Source organism: Littorina saxatilis, linkage group LG4 (assembly GCF_037325665.1).
Source record: "Littorina saxatilis isolate snail1 linkage group LG4, US_GU_Lsax_2.0, whole genome shotgun sequence".
Taxonomy (NCBI): Eukaryota; Metazoa; Mollusca; class Gastropoda; order Littorinimorpha; family Littorinidae; genus Littorina; species Littorina saxatilis.
The window spans coordinates 50,606,701-50,633,195 of record NC_090248.1 but is presented as its reverse complement, the minus strand read 5'-3'; the positions used below and the strand labels follow the sequence as shown (position 1 = coordinate 50,633,195).

General features: G+C 41.8%; 1 protein-coding gene across 3 annotated transcripts in view; it reads right to left on the bottom strand.

Annotated features, from left to right (window-relative positions):
* Positions 1-12,154: 12,154 nt before the first annotated feature.
* Positions 12,155-26,495, bottom strand: part of LOC138965013 (molybdate-anion transporter-like) — a 30,166-nt gene continuing 15,825 nt past the window's right edge. Inside the window, exons 4-14 of one of the 3 annotated variants that reach the window (XM_070337137.1) lie at positions 26,367-26,474; positions 25,799-25,917; positions 22,755-22,891; positions 21,634-21,806; positions 20,954-21,024; positions 20,668-20,722; positions 20,109-20,211; positions 19,366-19,433; positions 18,923-19,002; positions 16,258-16,330; positions 14,005-14,146 (exon numbers count right to left, since the gene is read on the bottom strand). In XM_070337137.1, the coding sequence (XP_070193238.1) occupies positions 14,138-14,146; positions 16,258-16,330; positions 18,923-19,002; positions 19,366-19,433; positions 20,109-20,211; positions 20,668-20,722; positions 20,954-21,024; positions 21,634-21,806; positions 22,755-22,891; positions 25,799-25,917; positions 26,367-26,474 (996 nt within the window). In that variant the 3' untranslated portion in view covers positions 14,005-14,137. Of the gene's footprint in view, positions 14,147-16,257; positions 16,331-17,234; positions 17,286-18,922; positions 19,003-19,365; positions 19,434-20,108; positions 20,212-20,667; positions 20,723-20,953; positions 21,025-21,633; positions 21,807-22,754; positions 22,892-25,798; positions 25,918-26,366; positions 26,475-26,495 lie in introns of all 3 variants that reach the window. The other 2 variants (XM_070337138.1, XM_070337136.1) reach the window with 2 other exon arrangements.

The following is a 26,495-nucleotide window of genomic DNA, read 5'->3' as shown; positions in this document are numbered from 1 at the left end:
GATAAAAAATGTCCACCAAAATACCCGTGTGACTTGAAATAATAGGCCGTGAAAAGTAGGATATGCGCCGAAATGGCTGCGATCTGCTGGTCGATGTGAATGCGTGATGTATTGTGTAAAAAATTCCATCTCACACGGCTTAAATAGATCCCTGCGCCTTGAGTCCGAGTCTGGAGATACGCGCGCGATATAAGACTTCATATATATATCAATAACACACACACACACACACACACACACACACAGAGGGACACACACACACACACACACCAGAGGTTTCTGATAATTCTCTTTTTAATATTAATCTGACAACACTACAATATTCTAGTAAGAGCACAATACCAGAAAATTCCTCTTCTGTGAAAATGCATGTGTACCATATTTTGTGGACTATAAGGCAACCCGACCCCACTGTTAATGTTAAAATGAGAAAAACATTACTATCAAGGTTAAAATAAGAAAACAAAACAATCAAATATAAATGGCAACAGAAAAGCAAACGAAACACACACAAAAACACTAAAGAAAACAATATTTAAAAGAAACATGCAGTTGTCAACATTATCTCAATTCTCAATAAGACCCTCAACAAAATCTCTGTCATCACTGTAAATATTATGTAACTGTATCGGGAAAAAATTGAGAAAAAAAATGGACAACTGCTGTGTCAACTGAGCATTCGAGGATTTTAAATCCTAGTCAAACCTGTCTTGGCGACCATCTTTCATTCACAGACACCTGCCCTGATTACGAACATCCCAAAGGATGCAGACGAGTTATTTTTACAAAATATAATTCACCTGTCCATAGCGACCACCTGTCTATAACAAGCACTTTTGGTTGGTGCCTTAATGGCTGGTTGTTATAGACAAGTTCGACTGTACATGTAACATTACAATACAAAAGAATACAAGCAAACTGTATGATATTCAATGTTTGTTGTTGTAAAAAGTACATTTACCCAGCTGAGTTTGCAAACATCATACAAAATCTAAAACCCACTAATCCCTGTTATCCTGATTAAAAATGGAATGTTTTGAAGATATATATGTTACTAGAGGAATACCCGGCTTTGCCGGGGTGAATCGCGAGACAGAGACAGACAGCGTGGCGGTTCACCACAATCACCTTTGAAGGCGAAGTCCTGTCAAACGGGATTGAGAATTTTAGAGCTTATTTCTAAGCCCTATATTATCTGTTATGGCTTCTCAAATGCCAGAACATACAGACAGAGCAAGCAAAGAGGGAAGCGGGCGAGTCTCTCTCTCGGAGTTTTCCGGCGTAATTGTACAGACAGACAAAAGCCGCCAGACCCCATCACAAACAGAACTCTACAATCCACAGGTGTTGCCCACACACACACACAAACACACACACACACACACAGAAGCCGTATATATATATGTATATCTATATCTATAAATATATAGAGATAGATGACAGTGTATTTTTCGCGTGGCTATAAATTGATTCGACCTTTTCACTTTTACAGTAAGGACAACTTACGGGTGCAATCGTGACATTCTAAAAATAGTAACGTAGTAACGGGAATATTGATTGACGCCACACGAAGGAAGGGAGATAAACGCTGAAAACACTGGAGAAGATAAGGAAGAGTTACTGGGAATGGATCCAGAGAAAAACCAAAATCGGTTCAGCGCTGCGCGCTGAGAGCACGTGTTGAAATATCGACCAGGTTGTGTCCTGTCCCGGGTGTACCTGATTATGCCCACCAAATTTGAAACAGATCCATCGAGAACTTTGGCCGTGCATTGCGCACAGACACACAGACTATAGTCGTATATATATATAGATGTGAAGTCTTATATCGCGCGCCAATACCGAGTTGTTTATAGAAAACCCTGTTTGTCAATAAAATGTTCTTAGATGAGCAAATCATTTTTGATTTGTCACAATGATGCACCTACTGTACTACATGTAGACCCTACTGCACTGTTTAAAATCAAATGTAACTGCAGGTCGATCATGATCAAGGTATGAGTTTCAGGTCAATTCAAATCTCAAAACTATTTGACCCACTATATGTCTCATATCGGGCAGGGATGTAGCTCAGTCGGTAGCGCGCTGGATTTGTATCCAGTTGGCCGCTGTCAGCGTGAGTTTGTCCCCACGTTCGGCGAGAGATTTATTTCTCAGAGTCAACTTTGTGTGCAGACTCTCCTCGGTGTCCGAACACCCCCCGTGTGTACACGCAAGCACAAGACCAAGTGCGCACGAAAAAGATCCTGTAATCCATGTCAGAGTTCGGTGGGTTATAGAAACACGAAAATACCCAGCATGCTTCCTCCGAAAACGGCGTATGGCTGCCCAAATGGCGGGGTAAAAAAACGGTCATAGTCATACACGTAAAATTCCACTCGTGCAAAAAAAACCACGAGTGTACGTGGGAGTTTCAGCCCACGAATGCAGAAGAAGAAGAAGATCAGTCTCATATCTTTAGACACTCTTGTAAATGATACAACATTGAGGTGAGGATCGAATGCCCATGCAAGAAAATTCAACTGCCTTGCTGTTAAATGTGTTTTGGGGGTTTATTGAAAGTTTTGATGCAAACTTTAAAGGTCCTTGTCTACATTTTTATACCGAAATCGCCATTTGACCATTAAAATGCAGAGTCTATCATCTACAAATATCAACAATACACCCCCTTTCGATCGGGAAAGACGAAGCCAGTGTAGCCGTTTGAGAATTCATTGTAGTATTCCAGCGCAGTACTCATAGTAGGATATCCTTATTTGGAAAATGCCAAGCGCAAAACTCCTCTCAAATCCCGTGCATTTCGTGCGTTTAAAAAAAAGCGAGGACAGCGCTCCAGTGTCAAACTGTTGCTGCACTTGTTTGGGCGTAGCTATAAGCATAGTGACATGAATTTGATTGGTCAGTATTTTTAGGCAAAGCACATGTTCTCAACAAACAGAAAACAAAATATTGGAAGCGTGAGTCACGCTACCCAAAAATAAAATCTTTTTTTACATATATTTTTTTTTCTATCACTTTTTTCCCCATGGTTCATTCATCTTTTGACATAATTTAGTATCGAAATCTAACCATAAGATTATTGAAAAAAAGCAAAAATGTAGACGACCACCTTTAAGTTTAATACATACTTTTAACAAAAAGAAGAAACAAGAAGGGCAAAGCCCATACAACTCACATGCTTTACACATTTTTCCTACCAAAATACATGTGACCTTGACCCAAGGTCAAGGTCATCCAAGGTCATGCAACACAAAGCTGTTAATTCAAGACATAGGAAGTACAATGGTGCTTATTGGCTCTTTCTACCATGAGATATGGTCACTTTTAGTGGTTCACTACCTTATTTTGGTCACATTTCATAAGGGTCAAAGTGACCTTGACCTTGATCATATGTGACCAAATGTGTCTCATGATGAAAGCATAACATGTGCCCCACATAATTTTTAAGTTTGAAACAGTTATCTTCCATAGTTCAGGGTCAAGGTCACTTCAAAATATGTATACAATCCAACTTTGAAGAGCTCCTGTGACCTTGACCTTGAAGCAAGGTAAACCAAACTGGTATCAAAAGATGGGGCTTACTTTGCCCTATATATCATATATAGGTGAGGTATTCAATCTCAAAAACTTCAGAGAAAATGGGAAAAATGTGAAAAATAGCTGTTTTTTAGGCAACATTTATGGCCCCTGCGACCTTGACCTTGAAGCAAGGTCAAGATGCTATGTATGTTTTTTGGGGCCTTGTCATCATACACCATCTTGCCAAATTTGGTACTGATAGACTGAATAGTGTCCAAGAAATATCCAACGTTAAAGTTTTCCGGACGGACGGACGGACGGACGACTCGGGTGAGTACATAGACTCACTTTTGCTTCGCATGTGAGTCAAAAAATGATATGTTTCATTAAAAATATGATTATTCAAGAAAATATGAACACACACAAGGGGCTAATGTTGAAGATCAATTCATTCAAGCCTGAATGAGAAACCCCATTCAAAGAATCACACACAAAAAGTAGGCTGTTCCATAATTATTTAGAATCTCAGAAACGGAAACACATACCAACAATCTAACCAGGCTATTGTCTAGCTCGAATACCTGTGTTTGGATGGTGTTTGTGCCAAGCCTCGAATATGTTTGACCATTAGTGGTGGACACAGCAGTCAGACGTGACTGTATGCCTGTCCTCAAGAGTCAAGTGTTTAAATGCCTTGATCTAACGACGAAAGATGCAAACAATTTTTAGGGCTTCTTGTTATTTGAACTTGGCAGGGGTTGGGTCACCTGGTTAAACACCCGAACAGACGACAGTTGTTTGGTTTCAGACGACGATATATTCCATGTTGATTTGGACAAGCCATTGCTGATTTTTCAAGTATTGTCAGGCAACATTCTGCCCTACCCCCCTTTTTTCCGTCACTGGGTTCATGTGGTACCCAACCGGCAAATCGCTTTGGGGCCATTAATATTTGTGTAAGATCTTTTCAAATGCAGAGCTTTTGATGCCAAGGGCATATTGCATCTCCCTGATTATAATTAAGTGATCTTCTTGTATCTGTTCAACAGCGCCAATGTTTTCGAGGATAACGACTTTAAATGGAAAATTTCCTAAATAAATTATCATTTAATTAATATACTTACCCGAATCACATTAGCATTGAGTCACCTGAGATGCTTATCACTGAAAAACGCTTACCCGGCTAAAGAATTTAAAGGGAAGCAACCCCATCACCAAAACGAAAGTGAAAGTAGCTTTGGTAATGGGCCAGTACACCGGGAGTTACCTCCCATACGGGTGTATGCCACGTCACTTCCTCTAGGAACACGTGCCTATTATCATACGGCTTTAAAAAATCTTAAAACCATAAGCGGGGCAGGTGGGAGGGAATACAGTATGTGATTCGGGTAAGTATATTAATTAAATGATAATTTATTTAGGAAATTTTCCATTTAATATCATATTCTTACTCCGAATCACATTAGCAGATAACATCAACAAGGCGGTGGGCTAGAAATGAATCAAAACTCACCATCAAGTTCTGGACAGGAACTGGCCTGCTGCTATGAGCGCTGGAAGGCCTCTGGAGCCATCCTGTCGAAGAGCTGTGACGTCCCGAAGATAAAAGTTTAAGAAAACATCTTCGGAACGCCAATACGCAGTTGTCAGCACCTCCTCTAGACGTCTGGAGCGCAGAACTGCCAGAGAGGATGCCCACGCCCTCGTCTCATGGGCTCGGGCCGAGTCAAGTGGCAAGGAGGGCATAACCCCCCCCCTCTTTGTGCGCCTCCACTCATAAGCCTGCTTGATGAGCGAGGACACCCACCGGGCCAACGTTACCTTCGACAAATCTTTCTCGCGCCTAGTAAGGAGAGAGATAAACAACAACTTCTGAGAACTAGACCGAATCGGCTGAGTCCGGGCTAAGTACAGACGAAGTGCCCTCACAGGGCAATTGACCGAATCGGGGTCACCCGGGGCCAACGCGCTGGTCAGAGCCTTAACTCTAACCAGCGGAGAGGCCTGCCCCGGAGACTGATTCTTGGCCAGGAAATCAGGCCGGAAACGCAAAGATGCGGAACCGTCCGGCTCAAAGGAGATATCTCCAGGCTGACCCGACAGGGCGTGGACCTCGCTACCCCGTCGGGCCGTAGCCAACAAAAGGAGAAACAGCGCTTTGCGAGTGACATTGAACAGACTGGCCTCGCTTAAAGGCTCAAAATCCGCAGAACGAAGGAATTCCAGGATTAAAAACAAGTCCCACTTGGGAGCGGGCAAACGAGCTTTAGCTTCCTTAAGAGCAGCCCCTTTAATGACTGCAGCTATAACGCCCCCGACTCGAACAGAACGACCAATCTGCTGAAGAGTCGCCGAGATAGCGGAGCGCCGGACCCTCAACGAGGAGACTGAGGCGCCCTGTGAAGACATGAAAGAGAGGTGGTTAGCGACCTGAATAGAGCGCGGAGCCACCGAACTCACCCCTCTAGCTGAACACCAGGCAGTCCATGCCTTCCAGTGGGAAGCATAAACTGAAGAGGTGGACGCTCTATGCGAGCGAGCCACCAAGTCCAGAGTCAAAGACGACGCCCCAGAGCGCTTCAGCGAGTCCCGAACAACTTCCACACGTGAAGCTTCAGAAGACTGGGCTCCTCGTGTGGAATGCCTGTTCGGGGCTGCACTAGTTCCCCTCGCACGAGTGCGAGAGGAATGGGGGGCCCTTGGGCAAGCCGAAGAAGATCTGGAAACCAGACCTGCGACGGCCACAGAGGAGCGACCAGAAGAAGAAGGGCCGGCTCCTCCATCTCCGCTTTCCGGATTACTCGGCTGAGTAACGGAAAGGGAGGAGTCTGAAGATCTGTATGTGCCCCCCAACCCTCCCTGGACGCATCTGTAAAGAGGTCCAGGTCGGGGAGGGGCACGACGATCGGAACACCTCTGCAGACCCACTCCGTGTGCAACCACGGAAGGGTCGCAGACTGGAACCATCCCTGCAAAGGGATGAGGGCGTCCCAGTCCACCAGAGGAGAGTCCACAAACGGCTTCAGCGCGAACTGAAGCGGACATTTGTGGACCCGGCCCAGTGAAACCAGAAGAGCCATAGACTCCATCTGCCCCAAGATGGAGGCGAGCGAGCGGATGGAAGCCATCAGGAGAGGTAAAGTGGAGCGAATCTGAGCTTGGAGCTTGTCCACCCTTCTCTGAGAAGGCTGGACAGTCCAAGCGACCGTGTCGAAAGACATCCCCAGATAAGTGAATGTCTGTGACGGGGTCAGCTCCGACTTTACCCGGTTGATCGAGAACCCCAACCAGTTGGATTCTCGAAGAACCGTCAGGGTATCCTGCGAACAGCCGCTCTGGGACTGGTTCATGATGAGCCAGTCGTCCAGATAAGCCCGCAGACGGATACCCTGGGACCTCACCAGTGCACAGACCTGTCTCACCACCATGGTGAAAATCCACGGTGCGAGAGACAGCCCGAAAGGGAGTGCGCGAAACTGGTAGATCTGATCTCCCCACCGGAAACGAAGCCATTTCCGGTCGGTCGGATGCATAAGAATGTGAAAGTATGCGTCCGTGAGATCGATCGAGGTCACCCAGTCTCCTGGGCGGAGAGAGTCTCGGACAGAGGCTGGCGTCTCCATCTTGAATTTTATCTCCCTCAAGAAAGTATTGAGGAGAGATAAATCCAACACGGGACGCCATCCTCCTGATGCTTTGGGAACAGCGACCAGACGCCCGTAAAATCCCAGGGAGCTGTGGACCCGAACTCTCTCCACCGCGCCCTTCTGCTCCAGGGAGGCAATTTCCGACTGCAAGACGGAACGTGCTTCCTGCGAGAAGGGGGGCTTGAACCGCGGAGGCACTCGGGTAAGAGGCGCCTTTTCCTCCCGCCAGAGTAGACGGAAGCCCGAACTCACCACTCCCACAATCCATTGGCTGTCTACTACCGACATCCAACGAGAAAGTGCCCGGGAGGGGCCTCCCGCCATCACCAAGGTGGAGGGCGGGAGGGAGGTGAGATCGGGAGCGCTTCATTGGGGGTGTGGCTTACTTCCAGAGCCGCCACGCCCCCTCCCCGATGCCGTCCTCTTCTTCCCACCACGAGCGGCCGGCGAAGCCTGCCGCTTCTGAGCTGGCTTGGGGTTAGACGATGTCTGAGCCTGCTTCTGTTTAGAAGGCTGAGACTGTTTCACCCCCTTCAGAGTGTAGTCAAGGAACTGACTGTCCTTGTTTGACTGAATCTCCTTCTGTCTGGCATCCAGTGCCAGCGGACAGAAGAGAGACTCCTCTGAGACCGGGGAGACTCTCAAGGTCTCCCTAGTAGCCAGCTCCGTGAATTGGGACTGCGAGAGGAAGAGATCCCTCCTGCAGAGTACCGCTTGGGTGTACTGCAGGGAGGAAAGACGCAATTGTTCCTCATTGACCTTGGCCAATGCGGTCAAAAGCGCAGAGACATCGTCCGCATTCTGTTCTTCACTGAGAGTGAAAGGAACTAGCGAATCGGTCAATGCCCGAGACAGAGCCCGAACGAGAGTCTCCGCAATGGAGGACAGTTCGATCTGCCGACGTCCAACCTCCTCAGCAGAGAGGAGGGAAGCCTCGGAAACCGGCAAAACCGAATCACGCTTGATCGGTTTAGCCAGAAGAGGCAGCAATTCCCGGGAAACCGGAAGGGTAGCCCTAGGGAGTGCAAAAGACGCCAGCCAATTCTGGCTCTGATTGGGCATGCCAAGCTTCCTATTGGCCGTAGGCACGAAGGAAGAGGCTTGGGCAGCTGAAGCCACCCACTGCTGAGCTGATTCCGGAACTGGACCAAAAGGAAGCAGTAACGGAACAGGCACTGGCCGAATACCACTCCCCGCATGTGCTGGACGAACCAGTGAATGCGAAAGTTGGTAAGCCACTGACGGAGACTCGGCGAACCGGAAGGAAGAAGCATCCTCCTGTGCCGGCCGGAAGTCCGCCATGGCAGAAGGAACGAATGATGCGGAAGAGTCCGCAGCCACCACCCCTTCAGGAAAATAACGAGACGTTACTTCCGCCGCGACGTCAAGAACAGACTTGAGCTTCGACGGAAACACGCCCCGCGACTCCTCGCTGACCACTGATGGAGCATCAGAATAGTCACACGTGGAACCATGACCGAAGTCACCAGTTCCGGAAGCAGAAGCATGCCCTGGCAAACCGGAAACCGGAAAAGCCTGAGCACTAACGTCATCCTGCCGCCCAAAACCCTGTGAAGGTAAAGGGTAAGCAGGACGACCATCCGCAAAAACCGGAGCTGGATGAGCTGACGTCACTCCCCCGACTGAGTGGAGTGATGCCTGCTCAAGCCTAGGCGCTTGAAAGCCGGAAGGCGCACGCTGTAATCCACTATCTGGTATCCGGAAGGAACCACCAGAAGAGGAAGAAGCGTTTCCGGCCGAAACCGGAAGTGTAGTCAACGGAACCGCAAAATGCGGAAGTGAAGACTGCACTGGTTGACTTCGCGATCCGGAAGGACCGGAAGTCAGTGAATACTCCATCCTGCCGCGACCGCCGTAGCGTGCCGGAGCGGACGGATCATCACTTCCGGCAAGTGCCGGAAATGCGGCAGTCGAAACCGACTGCCGCCGCTGTTCGAACAAGTCCGGGGCCTCGTAGGTTATCGCCGGAAATGAAAGATCAGCAAGGTATCGGTCGTGACCCGATGCGAAAGAGCTGTCCCCCGAAGGAGAACGTCCAGGCGCCTCACGAGGGCTATCGGACCAGCTCTGCTTACCAACCGACGCTGAAGAGGGAGGACGCTGCTCCAAGCCGGAAGTGGAGGACAAAGACACGGAAGCCAATGCCCGGACGTCACTGCCAGATGCCGGAAACGCCGAACTGCTGGCGACGGAACGCTGAAATTCTGCCTGCACCAAGCTGCGGATTTCTGGAACCAGTGACTTTAACAGAGAGGAAACCAACGCACCTTGTCCAGGTGCTAACAAAGAAGACGAAGTCTCCGATGTAGAGACAGGTGCAGAAGTAACAGTAGCGCTAGGCGCCGCAAAAGAAGCAGAAGTAGTAACAGCGCTAGGCGCCGAAATTGGTACAGCCAACAAAGTGTTACGCTCTTGGTCTGTAACAAGTAACGTTGCTTTGGAAGAGGAAGACTTAGCCTTAATTTTCCCCTTGGGGTCCGACTTGGCACGGCGCTTGTCTGAATCAGACATGTTGACAACAACACGTGGCAACGCGAAAAAATTTACTGAAACATAAGTCTAAACGACTGGAAAATTCAGTAAACACACGCACTAATGCGTTAACAAAATACTATAGCTAAACTTGCCCCAAAAGCAGAGGCACGGAGAGCTACAAACAAAGTCACACGAGCTAGAAAACTAACTCACACAACAAAATGGCGACACGCAAGACACTGACACAAACGTCAACAACACGTGGCAAAGTAAAAAGATTTACTGAAACGTAAGTCAAAACGACTGAAAACACAGTAAACACACACGCTTACGCGTCAACAAAATACTAAAGCTACACTTGCCCAAACAGAAAGAGGGCACGCAGAGCTACTAGCAAAGTCACACGAGTTAGCTAACTAACTCACACAACAAAATGGCGAAACACGCAAGTCACTGACACACAAGTCCGTAAAAAACGGACAACGTACAGTAACGAAACAGCGCAAACAACCAACAACAAACGGGAACGAGCTCACCAAACTGTAGGCAAGGCGAGCAGACAAGCTGGGTAACGTGGCCGGCGGGTGTCACTCAAACACACAAGGACAGCCACAGAGCGTCAAAAAGTGAACCGTCCTCTCCGAGGTGAAAAAGACGTATGATAATAGGCACGTGTTCCTAGAGGAAGTGACGTGGCATACACCCGTATGGGAGGTAACTCCCGGTGTACTGGCCCATTACCAAAGCTACTTTCACTTTCGTTTTGGTGATGGGGTTGCTTCCCTTTAAATTCTTTAGCCGGGTAAGCGTTTTTCAGTGATAAGCATCTCAGGTGACTCAATGCTAATGTGATTCGGAGTAAGAATATGATATTAAATGAATAGACCAGGGTGGGTATCATTTTCAAGGCTCCATCTACCCGGTTTGAAATTGCTGTACCAGTTTTACACCACGACTCTACAAAGAGCGTTCATCCTAAAACATTTCATCACACTTTCATGCAGATCGGTCTCTTTTAACCCTTATTTTGTAGTTATTGCAAGTCATGGCTCCAAACTCGCGAATTTGAGCTTCATGACGCAATCTCATACATTGCACGGTGAGTATCTTCCCGGGTCGACAATATGAAAACGACATAACTCTGGAACTTCATTTTTTGTGTCAAGCCTCACGATAGTCTATTATTTGACGGCATGGTTTTGTATTTAACGCCATATTGCCAGGAGCCTGGATTCTAAATAATAATGGAACAGCCCTCGTATATGGCAATAACGATGATTACAAGTATGGTAAACAAAAATGGTTATCATTAATCAACACCATGTATAAATACAGTGGAACCCCACTTAAGGCCTCCCAAAAATCTAGGGGGAAATCAGGTCATTTGGGGGTGAGGAGGGGGGGGGGGGGGGATTGGGAGAGGGGTGGTCTTAAAATGGGGGTTCCACTGTGAAGAGAATGGCAGCATGTAGAAGAAATGTACAATTTTTATTCAAACTTTCACAATTCATTTATGCCGTCTTCTGACAAATTCTCTTTTGCACAGACATACATTGAAACTGCAAATGGAATGTTAAAATTTATGTGCCACTGTTTTTTTCTCTTTCTGCCTTTGTGATAAATGCATCAACATAAAATTGGTGAAATCCCAGGCTTAGCTGTATATATATATATATACATATATATATATCATTGTTGATGCTTGAAATGACACCGCTGTAACAACAAGAATTTGAGCATTAAAATTCCACACAAAGTGCACATATGTATGCAAGAAGCAGCCGAAAACAATGATTCACAAGCATCAAGCATGTTTATGTTGGAGCATTGCCACATGCATGGCCTACACACACACACACACACACACACACGTCATGAACTAGTCAACAAGAAGAGCAAACGCTCGATCGAGTCACTTTCGCAGTTCTGAATATTATATGAGGCATCAGATGGACAGGAAGAAATTGCTATTCACAACACAATGAGTCACGTTCACATAAAATTTGAGCCCGGTCACTTTTATAGTTTCCGAGAAAAGCCCAACGTTAAGTTGTGTGTTGCCGAACAGAAAAGGCTAGTTATCTCCCTTGTTTTTCTGATAACGTTCGTAAAAGGCTACAGATGTAAATACTTTGATGTAAAGAATAATCCTACAAAGTTTCAATCACATCCGATGAACTTTGTCAAAGATATAAAATGTCTAATTTTTCCTTCGACGCTGACCTGTGACCTTGAAAAAGGTCAAAGGTCAACGAAACCATCGTTAAAGTGTAGAGGTCATTGGAGGTCACGACTAAACAAAATATGAGCCCGATCGCTTTGATAGTTTCCGAGAAAAGTCCAACGTTAAGGTGGTGTCTACGGACGGCCGGCTGGACGGCCGGCCAGACGGCCGGCCGGACAGACTAACACTGACCGATTACATAGAGTCACTTTTTCTCAAGTGACTCAAAAATGCTAAGTAACATACAAAACAAAACAAAATAAATTTTAAAAAAAATTTGTTTATTCTACGGTATCTGTCTTAGTTTGGAAATTTCAAGCATGCCAATGCACAGGGACCCGCATGTTACATCCAGGTTTGTGGCAATTCAGCTAAGAAAATATACAGACTTTACAGATACAGTAAACGCCAATACCGAGTTGTTTATAGAAAAAGAAAAAAACAAGTGCAGGTTTTGTACTTTCACTGAAACATTTTATATTTGGTAAAGATTTTAACCCTGTTGAGTTAAAAAAAAAAAAGAAAAAGAAGCTCAGAATGTACAAACGATTAACTGTTCACGAGCAAACAACTTTCAGGACATAACTCAAAAGTATATTATGCAACTTATTCCCCCCCTCCAAAAGCTGTCACATATTTCAATCACTGAAACTGATGCATTCTAATGATGATGTTTTTCAAACTGAACATGCAACATGATTCAGGATTCAGAAAAGCAGCTGAACCAAAGAGTAACAATGAGCATACAAGTAATTTTGTGTATTTCTCAGTATTAAAATCTCTCTTGCTGTAATATCTTCTGCAAGTGAATGTTCACATCAGAATTTCTGCATTAATGAAATAACTACAGCAAGCAATCTGTGCGTTCTATTTAAGTTAAAATGGTGAGGAATAAAACCCAAAATGCTTTAGCTTTTGTACACATGAGATTCTTTCATCTGTGTGATTCAGAAAATAAGATAAATCCTTATTAATTCTAACAAGAAAACATCATATCTAATGGTTCTGTCTAGAAAATACAAACTCGTTTATATTTCTTTAGCAAAACTTTCTTCTCACAAATATTTGAAGACGGAAAATTATCATACAGAATTTTTCTTTTCTTGTGTTAAACTAAATAAATGAGTAAAATCACAACTGTTTACCTATTAAAAAAAAGTAACATACAGTCATGCATTTCATTACACTAATTATGACCCTGCATGGCTGTACAGACTTATGCACACACACACACAATACATGCAAAACAAATTGTTTAGGATATTGGTCCCCCAAAAAGAATGGCACCTGTTCTTCTTCCAGATACACACAGCAGCAAAAATCTCTTTCTTGTTGTTGTTAAAAGTTGGTTTTAATTCATATTTAGTTTTTCTTTAGTACAGAAATAATAACTTTAAAGTGTCATAGTGACTACAAAGGTACATTTCCCTCAAATGACTTTCAATATCATTCATCAGGGAAATACACTGCTATGCTTCAAAAGAAAAGCTAACAGTCTTCTTTGATTTTCCACCCTCCCATTGCTTTTTTAGAATGTAACAGCAGCGCATGTTGTTTGTTCACTTCAAGGTTTTTGAGTAGAGATCTGTTAAAGAGCTGCACAATGTTTTTGAATAAGGTTCCGCAAATAACCCTGTCTTGGCAATGACTTGGCACTACATTTAAAGTGAGATTCCTAAGCCTGAATATTGGTCTTAATATTGCAACAATATTCAAATTGCCCACTGCTGAATAGCAGAATTCACACAACAACAATGAAAGATGAAAACCTTTCAATACTGCCACTTTGAAACAAGTATCACAATGAGCTGCTGTTGAAAGCCGCGGCAAAGTGTAAATATTAATTATGCACTGAATCTCAATGGAAAACAAAAAAAGTATAACTCTTAACAAGGCAAACATTAAATAATATGAACAACACTGACAGTAACTGATATGTTGAATCTTCAGCCAGTACAGACTCACTGGGATTATAGGAATACATAAGTCCAGGATTACCATCAGTCCTGCACCTCTTATCTTCATACAGCCTCCATGAAACCTCATTCATGTCAATTCTGACAATTGCCGCAGTCCCCCAACACGAGGTGTCTGGTTTCCATGGTCAGCTGCTTGCCTCCATGCTTACACCTGCTGCTCCTCCACCTCCTCAATCAGACGCAATGACTTGCTGTGACCTTGACCTTCTTCATCAACCACCTGGAGGGCTTCCGCTGCTTTGGAAGGCAGTGACTGGCTCTTGGGCAGTGCCTCATACAGTCTGAAACGACACACATGCACAACACATTTGAGTTAATTGAGCAAGAACGACTACAAGCCCGTTTCTATTTCCTCATGTACAAAAAAACAACACGTGAAACTATTGGGTAATCCTTACACTTGTGGCTTATATATTTGCGTTTTCATAATTTCAATGACTGCTCATGCAGTTCAAGACCAATGAGACATAATGCCACACAATTACTTCAATTGCACACACGAGTAGGTCAAGGTATTACTTACAAAGAATATAACACTACTGCAGTCATTAATTTATGTTTGGAGAAAAAAACAAATAAGCTTGAGTGGCTTAAACAAAAGCCAACATCTTTACAGACGGACGCTAGTTCATCATCGAACAAACAAGTCTATAATCAAGCTCTGCAGATCAGTGATTCAGTGTTCCAAAGGTTTGTTTTGTTTTGTTGTTGTTGTTTTTATGTGATTTTTGTGTGCACAAAACATATGATAAAACATTTGTAATATCTACTGCAAGCACGTTTTGTGGGCAAAATGACATAAAGCATGTGATTACATTTCTTCAATTAAAATGAATGAAAGTTTCTTATACCAATCAACAACCAGTTATCAGTAAAAAAAAAAAAGACGAGTGTTTCAAGCCCACACACCTTTGAGTACAGTTGGCAAACAGAATTAAAAAGAACAATCAAATAGTCGTTTTGTAACAACCACAATAAAGGAAGAGGGTACACAAGAATAGAAAACTATTTACATATATTGTGATTTATAAACCGATAACACTCATGCTAGTACGTGCCCTTAAAGTAAAGCTGCCTTTGGATGGTTGCAGTTAGAGACCTAGAACTTTGTTTACTAAGGTTAAAGTGTTAGACATATGATATTTGTTTGTATTAATTTACTTTAATCTAACAAAATTCCACTCGATTTAAGAAAAGGAAAAAAAGTACAGTTGAAAGTAATCTTATCAACTGACAATATTCTCACAGTCAACAGGGCTAAAAATCTATCCTTTGTCCCCATAAAAAGAAAAAAGCTTGTAACTGAACAAATACAAGATTTTTTTTCCTTCAGAAAAAGCATCTTCATTGTTGAATACTAAGCAGCAAGACTCTACAACTGTGTTTCCATGAAGGGAAATAATCCCCAAGATGACCAATATCACTTTATATTATGCATCAAAGAATCCCCCTGTCAGTTACAAAAAAAATCAAAAGAGCTGAGACATCCCTCCCCACTTTTAGTACTACATTTCCAAAAACACTGAAAAAAGAAACGCAGTCAATAGTGAGTTAAGGATATGACTGAAGCAAAATGTTCCATGAATTAAGCAACATTGCAAACCAAAATAAAAATAGCACTACATTGCATCCATAAAGCCCCAACAAGGTTGACATGGACTGGTGGTTTGACTGACAGCAGGCAGCTGAATTAATGCAGGCTCTCATTCAGAATATGCACAGTTACAGAAAAGTCAAAGAGACACGGTGACAGTACTAGAACCCGTCTCTTTTATTGTGATGTACATGCAGCTACAGAGAAGCCATACCAAGTTATACCTGAAATAAAGGGGTTACACTGGTGCTTCATACTACAGCAGAATGCAGGAATGGCAATGCGAGTACAGTGGAACCCCCCTCGTAAGACCTTAACCCTTTCGCTGCCAATCAAAACTTCCTGACTGCCAGGGAATATTGGAGTTCGGGGTGTAATAATTCACAAAAAATTCTAGCTCCAAACAGGCAGTAGGTAGGAAAGTAAAACCTATGTTATTTTTAAAGGAAATTCAACCAAGAATCTGTTTTTAGTATCTAATCATGGAAATAATGCACAAGTGCAGGACGGGTATACCCGTCCTAAGGCAGTCAAGGGGTTAATAGCTTCTTCAGATTTTCTCTTCATAAACTCTGTCAATGTACTTCCATTCTCCGTGAGACTCCCTCCTCTTTAAATTTAGACCTCCTTTTTTTTTAAAGATTTTTTAAAGTCTTAAAAGGGGGTTCCATTGTATATATGAATACGTATTTCTTCGTAAAATATTTCTGCTTCACAAAAAGTGAGCAAAAAGGGTGGAAAAACAATGTTACAAAGTGGAGAGAAATCTCAGTCTGCCTGGGCCAGTTGACCACTCACCTCTCCCATACCCCCCTGCTGACTAGGTGCTTGTCCCCAGGAAACCTTGGGTAACAATTTCCCACTGATATGTCTGCAGCAACAGTCAAACACACACCAATAATGCAACAAAACCCGCCATGCATCTTCAACAGCTATTAGCCCTCTACTGAGAATGCAAACCAAAGGTGAAGTCTCAATGTCGATTTTAAGCTTTAGAATTGTGAGGAAGAAAGGTGTTTGTTTTTCTTCTATTTTACCAACAGTAACAGAAATATTATTTTATCATAATATTTGTTTATTTATTGAATAAGCAAGAAGTCCACATTCATTTTAAAACACATGATGTTATACACTGACAAGAGCAAACCCTTTAGTGCTAGCTTTATTTATCTATTTTTTATTAGAATAAACTGCAAATACTGTTTTATTATTAAAGTACAAAAGACAGGATAAAAAGTTTTTAAAGCAGCTTGTCAAACAATAAAATACCAGAAAACAAACAAACCGGAAAACAGCAACATTAATTTAAAGTGTTCCTTTTCTTTAAAAAAAAATTAAATAAATAAAAAGTATTTGAATAATTACATGTTGGCGAATGCAAACACCTTCTTTTGTTTCACATTTTGTATTGGTGTTTGTGTCTGAGGGGTACCTTTGGTCAGGTAACTGGTTGATTCATTGGTTTGGTTTGATAATTATGTGTATACTATGACATGTGTGAATCACACATAACTTACACAACTGTCTACTTAACAAAATAGAGCAAAGCACAAACAAACCAAAACATGTATAAGCATATACTTTAGTGCAAGTAAGTAGGACAACAGAAATATACATTTTCACAGGCACCTCATTCATGTGCAGTACTCACGCAGATATTAGCAAAACAATTAATTTACATCTGTAGGTTGGTTTAAAATGTAGGATGCCATATCAAATCTATGATGCATGCTTACAGAAAAATTGTACATTAACTCATGCTAAAAAGACAATACCTAAGGATGACTCAGCTCTCTGTCAGCTTTTTCGCTTTTTGATTGGCTGTGCTGTTGAAAATTAAGGGACCAATAATTCAGTCCACATAAAAATTCCCACTTTGCACAGAAAGCAGCCTGAAACTCTTCATTTTTAACATGTGTCCCAATCAAAGCATGTGTCCCAAACAAAGCATGTGTCAAAATCATTTTCTAATTGCCTCTAAAGAGCTGAACAGACCTGACGCAGTGACAATGATTGTGTACGCTAGGAGCACGGTGCCTTTTACGGTACACTTAATGAATGAGGATACAGTCATGTACAAAACATTCAACATCTAATGAAGATTTGGGATTGTTGTTTACTGAATGTTTCATAACTTGCCCCGCTTGGTGGTTTTTTTCATTGTTGATTTTGGAACATTAGCAGAGACTGTCTTATTTAAATTTCTTTCTAATTATCACCTGTTTAAATATATGTTGCAGGGGAAATGACTAGCCAAATGCATGGCTTACTCTGTACAGGCATGGGAATTGAAATAAGTAACCGGGGGCATGCTCCCCCGGAAAAAAATTCTCCAAAGAACCCAATTTGTGCAATTTGGTGTCATCTGAGCTCCAAGTTTGCTCCAAGTTTTGGCGGACACTTGAGCTTTTTCGGCGGAACAAAAAACAAATTCGGCGGAAATTTGCCTTTCGGCGGACAATTCCCATGCCTGTCTGTAACTGTGGAGCACAGAGCAGGCAGCAGTAAATTTTTTAACATTAGGTGCACAAGGTCCATAAAAAACAACTTATAAAGCAAAACGAGTCAAAGAATACAACCAATGAAAGACAGGTTATATAGAGAAATGGTCCAGGAAATCAAGGAAATACCTAACTTCAGGTTACAGAAAGTACTGATTGTAAGCTGCCCATCTAATGACCCATCTTTACTTCTGGTTTTATGACAAGTTAATTAAACTGCTCACAAGAATGAGGAAAACGATGGGTCACAAATAGCCAAAGGACAAAGCTAAAGCATCTGAATACATGCGATAAACTGAGGGAAATCTGCGCTACATGTATTTAAATAAAGCGACCATAATATATTCAAGCCGCATTTGTAGAAAAAAGTGAGGATAATGATTTTTAAATGTTTTCTGTCCAAGCATGACGTTTCTTTTTTCTAGTTCCACCAACAACCCACACAAGTCATTAATTTACGAAGCTGATCAGTTTCTTTCAAGTAAACGAAGACTTGAAATTGAATTGAAGTCAACTGGAACAGTAACTGCTGAAACAATCTTGTTCTATCTGTTTCATACCAAGTTAGAAAAACAAAGAAAAAAATTCATATGTGCAAACAAGTATGTTATAAAAACAAATATGATGCAGCTTTCCCTTGAATAATCAGAGATGTTTAAGCCACAGCTTGGGGTCTTCACACAACTTAAGTTACGTCAATCTGTTCTTCAAGTTCATGCAGGCAGTACTGTCTCTGCTTTACTTCCCTTCCCTGGAATGCGCTAACAGTTAATATTTTTTCTGTCGCTACTAACTGACTCAACATTTTCTTCTAATCACCTGTGCAGAAAAGTTAGTAAAAAAAATGCCTTGATGTATAAACAGAGCAGGACAAAAAAGTCAGAATGAGGCTGTTTCTTAAAGCGAAGCAAATTACTATAACCAAGCACTCAGCAAAGATGGCAGAACAGCTCATAACTCACTTGTATAGCCAGTGCTGCAGAACCGTTGCACACAAGAGGAAAAATACACAGCACTGGAATATCATGCCCATCGACAAATTCTGAAAAATAAGCAAAACAAGCTTGTGTGTTATTTGTGTGTTATTTGACACAAAGTCAGATGCATAATACCATTTAAAATGCATACACACACACACCTTCTGTTTCTCTCGATTTACCATCTTCTAGCACACCACCAGTTCCCTCTCCGTTCTTTTCTCTTATTTCTCAAGTTCCGAGGTTGCAAATGTAACTACTTACATATCCAACTACAAATCAACTTACACCCACTTGCATCTTAAAAATGTGGTCACTAACAAAATGTGAAAACTGAGATGCAAAACACAAATATCATGACCTTTGATCTGCAATTCTTTTCAGTGTGGATGACTATTAAGATTAAAGAAACATGACTAAACACTTACCTGAAGAAGTATAACAACAACAACAAAATTCAAAGGGATTCTGAAGATGTTCATTGTTGTGGCTCGTGCTGTAATACAAATAAAACAAAAATGTCATTATAACAAAATATAACAGCAAGGTAAAACATATTTCAGTATGTTATGGACTTTATTTTCAAGCCTAAGTAAAGCCAACACAAACAATAAAATAAATGTGATAAAACAATGTTAAAAACAAAAAAGATTCTTGATCACCATGACAAAAACAAGACAGCTGTCACTTTGTTGCCTTTGAATTAAGTCTTCTTGGTGTCCACACAGATTACGATTCTCTTTTAGCAGCCAAAAGATCTTGCTTTTATGGGCTGTAATGTGAGTACCTGATGTTTGACACCAGTTTTAGCAGTGTTTTGTGTGGTTTTACGTGCTGCAATGTGTGTGTGTGTAAGTCCGGAAACTGTAATTTTTGACAAAAATGGTCATTATATCAATTTTTACTATAACAATCACAAACAAAGTCCAATGATCATGTCATCCTATAATAGCCAAGGGTATAAGCAAAACACATGCCAAAGATCTAAGAGATATCTCAATAAATGATCGAGCAGTGAACAGGTTAGTGAACCTACCGAAGAAAGCGAAATTTTGCCCTGGCACACAGCAATACCAAAATGCTGTTATACTGTGGCAGTGAAGGGGTAAAAGGGGGGTACCAATGCCCACAGTTCTGAACAATTAAGTAACGTCAAAACTGTCACACTTACTTTCTTCAGGGACATATTTCCCACGCATTGTTGCGAGGGACGGCCAGAAAATTCCAACGCACATCTCAAAGACCAAAAATCCTATGAAGACAACCAGCTGGTTCTGTGTAGAAGAAAACAAACAAAATATCCCTGTGAAACACACACTTTAAAAAGATAAACAAAAAGAAACACAAATAACTCAAACACACTTGGAGTGTGTGTGTATACTCTATGAATGTTTGTGTATCAGTGCGTCATGCGTGTGTGTGTACATATGTGTGTGTGTGTGTGTACATATGTGTGAGTGTGTGTGTGTGGGTGGGTGTTTGTGTGTGTGTGTGGATGTGTGTTTATGTATGTGTGTCATGTGTGTGTGCATGAGCGTGCATCTGTGTGTATGGATGTGTGTGTGTGGGGGGGGGGGGGGTGGGTGTTTGTAAGTGTGTGGATGTGTGTTTATGTATGTGTGTGTGCATGAGCGTGCATCTGTGTGCATGGATGTGTGTGTGTATGTGTGGATGTGTGTGTTAAAATCTGTGTGCATGTCAGTGTTTGTGCTTGTGTTCATTCCTCTTACCCCTGGAAACATTACTGGTGTCACTAAGGTCAAGGCAGCTAGGAACAGCACGAACCTGGAATAAAAAGAAATACAATCATAGCAGAAGGATGCATTGTTCAGCGGGAAATAAAAGAGAGATCCAAGCTTACGGGTGGATGACAATTTCAAGCAAGCCCAGAAAATACATCAACCATCCAGCTTTCCGGCAACAACATCAAAGTGTTAACAACGCCAACCAGTTGAACTGTCAACATATCAGCCACCTCCAGAACAATAGAATGTAAGAACAAATCCATTATCTCACCTCATAAAGCTTTCTACAGATGTGTACTTGGACAGAAGTTTGAACACTGATGACCCCAGCATAATGGCCACCTGTGAATAAGCAAAGAACACACTATAACTACAATGCAATCATGACACATCTCTACCTGCCTCTGATCAACCATGCTAACAGTAGGTAACAACACAATTTCACATCATCGAGACATCATATCAAGCTGTGTAAATGTGCTTATCATGCTAACTGCGGTATCTTTCCGTCTGGAATGTTTGCATTCATTATTTGTGTTCTTTTACCCACACAACTGTAACCAAAGGTAGCGGTAAAACAATGGAATACATTCAATAAAAAAGAAGCTGCCTGCACTCTGCAAGGGGATTTTGGGCTAATTCATATCAGCTTTAGCATGCACAGTTAAAACAGATCCAATTGTCTTTTGGTCCACAGCCAACTACCTGTCATTTTATCATTTAACTATATCAAAACTAATTGGAACATTATGATCTGATGTTCAGTCTATACAGTGCTCACTTTCTTATCATTATCATTGCCATTACTTTCTTAACAATCATTCAGCTCCGAGCTGACATTTTTGGACACTGAAAATGTATCAAGAATGTCTAAAAATGTTACGCTCAGCCGAAAGATATATTAAAGAAAACTCTAACACTACATTTTTAGTTGATCTAAACTCAACCTACCATAAAAGCGGCAAAAATGTGACCGTGAGGGATGACCCCACGGTGCCCGTCTTCCGTCATCTTGTCGTCCTTAGGGGTCACTGGGGTCAAGGCTGGGGTCCACTCCAGCACAAAGACGTACATGGAGCCCTCAAACAGAGACTGGATCAGGCCCAGGCACAGGATCTTGGGGTCTGGAGAAGAAATGAGAAGAAAATGAAAACATTTACAGTGTTGTTCCCAGACTAAGAGGGCCATAGGTAAGTTTGACCTGGACTGAAAATATGCATAGGTCTTACAGACCTGGCTACTAAACAAATTGTTCAGTCAGAATAACTCCCACATGTCAACACTATCAGAAAATCGACCACACAAGGGTCAGAACAATGCATCACATCAAGAAAGTAACTGTCCATCGCCAGAGACCGAGGCCTTGGACCAACACTGCATTTATAACGCATGCTTAAGTATCTGCCATGGCTACTTGCACTCTACTTCCACATCTATGATAATAATAATAATAAATGAGCATTTATATAGCGCAACATCATAACTTTACAATTATGCTCTTTACTATGAGTTACATATTAACCGAGCTGCTAAGAGTTCCATAAGTTCAAAGTCATAGCTGTTTGAATTGCAGACACATATTCCCTACCTTGTAATCATTGCTTCTACATATCTGCGGCTGCCTGACGAAACAATTTGTACAAAAGTTTGGTATGCAAGATGCACAGTTTCAGCTTATCTAATAACATCGTACTTTTAAACCATATTCAGGCAGAATACCATAAACATCAAGAAACACAGAGTACAGTATTAACTATTATTAGATAAGCATGTACAGTCAAACCTGTCCATAATGACCACCCAAGGACTGACCAAAAGTGCTTGTTATAGACAGTTTGTCGCCATGAAAAGGTGAATTTTATTTAAATGAATTTGTCAAGGAACCTTTGGGGTAGCTGTTTCGACAGGTGGTATTTACAGAAAGGAGGTCACCAGTGCAGGTCCGACTGTATCAGTAAGTCTCACTGTAAAGGTGAGTGACACAAACTTTGAATGCTAACAGGGCGTCTTTCTTCTTCAAGTCTAACACCAGATCACTAAAGCAATGGCCGACATCTCTGTTGGAGTCTCACCTGTACGAATGGCGTTAAGGGCCGTGGTGAAAGATTGTCTGAAGTTGCTGGTTTTGTCTCCGTAATTCTCAGACCAGGTCATGATAATGACCACCACCAACACCCCCAGGACCGCCATGGACACGTCAAAAGGAGCCCTGATGAGAGAAATCAAACCTTTCACATTAGTGTGACCAAGTTGCTGTCCTGTTTTTTTGCCGTTTGGACTATAGTCATGAAACATAATATTTTAGTTCTGGAGCAATTCTCGTGTGCAAGTATTTGACAGTGCATGATCTTGTTATGATACAGAGGCACTCATAGTCCTTATATAAAGAAACAGAAAGGGCCCTTAATTTCCACACCCCGAAGCCAAATCTCAAGGGTGTACACCGGGCAGTCACAGACAAATTAGAAAAGCAACGAATTGTCATAACAATATTTAGTTTTGTTGCAGATGTACTGCACAAAGAATGTTGCTTGTTTGCTTGTCATTTTTACATTTAGTCAAGTTTTGACTAAATGTTTTAACATACAGGGGGAATTGAGACGAGGGTCGTGGTGTGTGTGTGTGTGTGTGTGTGTCTGTGTCTGTGTCTGTGTGTGTGTGTGTGTGTCTGTGTGTGTGCATGCGTGCATGCTTGTGTGCATATATATGTGCCTGGGAATGTGTGTGTGTGTGTGATAGAATTGCTAATAATGTTGATGTGTCATATGTTCATTGTAGCTAGTTGTCAGCCACAATGTAATTTCTCAGGTTGAGATTATAAAGTTTAATTGTATTGTATTCACCCCCATCTTAACACTTCCTCCTTTTTAGGACCTGATTTTTTCATATTGTTTAAGTCTTAAAAAAGTGTGTGTGTGTGTGTGTGTGTGTATGTGCGTATGTGTGTGTGTGTGTGTGTGTGTGTGTGTGTGTGTGTGTGTGTGTGTGTGTGTGTGTGTGTGTGTGAGAGGGCTTTGTTGCATCATATGGGTGTGTGCAGTGTTGGAAGGGCAGCTGTTGCCAGACTTCACTGCTTGTTACTGTCAGCAGTGTTCACCTAACCCTAGGCTACATCAATGCTGTTTATTAAATATTCTTCATAAGATAACTGCTCCCACAAAAATAGATCAAGCCCTAGATTAGAATGACTCAGAGCAATGAAACAATGCAAAAAATCCTTTTGCTCCTGAACACAGAATAACATTTTTGCTAGCTGCAGAGAAAGGGCAAACTCTGTCTATTATACAGTGGAAACCCCTTCTAAGACCTGGAAAAAAATCTGAGAAAGCAGGTCTTAACAAGTCGCGTAAGGCGAAATTACTACATTTAGTCAAGCTGTGGAACTCACAGAATCAAACTGAACGCACTGCATTTTTTCACAATGACCGTAGTCCGCCGCTAGTGCAAAAGGCAGTGAAAGTCACGAGCCTGTACATGTTTAGCGCGGTAGCAGTTGCGGCGTGCTGCATAGCACGCTTTACTGTACCTCTCTTTGTTTTAACTTTCTGAGCGTGTTTTTAATCCAAACATATCATATCTATATGTTTTTGGAATCAGAAACCGACAAGGAATAAGATGAAATTGTTTTTAAAACGATTTCGGAAATTTAATTTTAATCATAATTTTTATATTTTTAATTTTTAGAGCTTGTTTTTAATCCGAATATAACATATTTATATGTTTTTTGGAATCAGAACATGATGAAGAATAAAATAAAAGTAATTTTGGATCGTTTTATAAAAAAATAATTTTAATTACAATTTTCAGATTTTTAATGACCAAATTCATTAATTAATTTTTAAGCCTCCATGCTGAAATGCAATACCGAAGTCCGGCCTTCGTCGAAGATTGCTTGGCCAAAATTTCAATCAATTTGATTGAAAAATGAGGGTGTGACAGTGCCGCCTCAACTTTTACAAAAAGCCGGATATGACGTCATCAAAGACATTTATCGAAAAAATGAAAAAAACCGTCTGGGGATATCATACCCAGGAACTCTCATGTAAAATTTCATAAAGATCGGTCCAGTAGTTTACTCTGAATCGCTCTACACACACACACGCACAGACACACACACACACATACACCATGACCCTCGTCTCGATTCCCCCTCTATGTTAAAACATTTAGTCACAACTTGACTAAATGTAAAAATGAGAGATAAAATGGGGTAAATTTGCAGATGCTATGAACAGAAAATCTGCGAAAACAGGGTCTTAAAAGGGCAGGGGTATTTAATGGAGGGGTCTTACAAGGGGTCTTACAAGGGGGGTCCCCTGTATTTAGATAAGAAGCAAGACGATCAAACTGTCATATCAATCAGCAATGTGATATAAATATAAGATAACTTCCGTAAGATTGTTTTGTGTATAGACGAGAAGCAGGAATATCAAAGTTAAATTACTCAGTCACTAACAGTATCCCTTTAGAGAAAAACACACACACACACACACACACGACATACAAAAGCCGAAAATAGTCTAGTCTATAATCAATATGAGGCTTATATCGCGCGTATTCCGTGAGTACAGTTCTAAGCGCTGGGATTTATTTTTTTATTTTTTTATTTTATGCAATTTATATCGCGCACATATTCAAGGCGCAGGAATTTATTTATGCCGTGTGAGATGGATTTTTTTTAAACACAATACATCACGCATTCACATCGGCCAGCAGATCGCAGCCATTTCGGCGCATAGTCTATAAGACGATAGTTAGACATCAGTGCAACAATACTTTACAATACAGTGATACCTGTGATCAAAGGGCACCCCTGGGAGGTGCCCTGTCATGACAGCTATACTTCAGTTTAAAATTTAAAGGCACAGGGACAACAACAAAAATAATAATAATAATGGACACTTATTAATCACCCCTTCTCGCTAGAGCTCACGGCGATGTACAATAGCAACAGCGCACACACACACACACACACACACACACACACACACACACACACACACACACAACAGAAGGTGCCCTTAATTTGGAAGGTGTCCTCATCAGACGAACCACTGTACCGTAAAAAAAAAACTCTTGGCTGAAGCAGAAAGTTTTAGGAAGCGTCACAACTTACACAAAGCCAAACATGTCAGCAAACTTCTGAGCAACAAGACCCGACACAATGGCCACCAAGGAGTTGCCCAGAACAGCGTGACTGAAGATGTTACCCAGCAAATCAGACTCGTAGCCTCGCTGAAATCACATATAACAAGGGAATTACTACGGGAAGCCACACAATGACAAGAAAAATGTATTCTCTTTATGTCAAAAATCACGTTACCATACCAATGATACAGAAATGCTAAAGCACATTTTGAACATGAGATCAACGAAAGAAAATAGATTTGTATTCGTACACGCAAACTGGGCTTTGAACATTATATTATACCTATGAACGGTAAGCTGGTAATTTTAGTCAAAGAAAGAAGGCAAATCAAAGCCATTTATTTTTCATTTATTTTTTCTGCTACAATATTGCATGTGTGCATATTAATCTTAAAGTAATAATATTAATAACTTTTAATAATGTTTCTGTGCATAACTTCTGATGAGTCCTTACCAACACCCCTTAATTGCAACTAATCTCCTATTAACATGGGTGCATCTGGGCCCGTCAACCCAATACTTATCATCACACCCACCTTGTTGTGTTCGTAGATCAGCCATGACTCAAAGGCGCTGTAGAGAATGGAGGTAGCCATTCCCCCCAGTAAGCGACCCAGCATCAGAACCCAGAAATTGTTAAAGTGCTGAAAACAAAAAAAAATAGT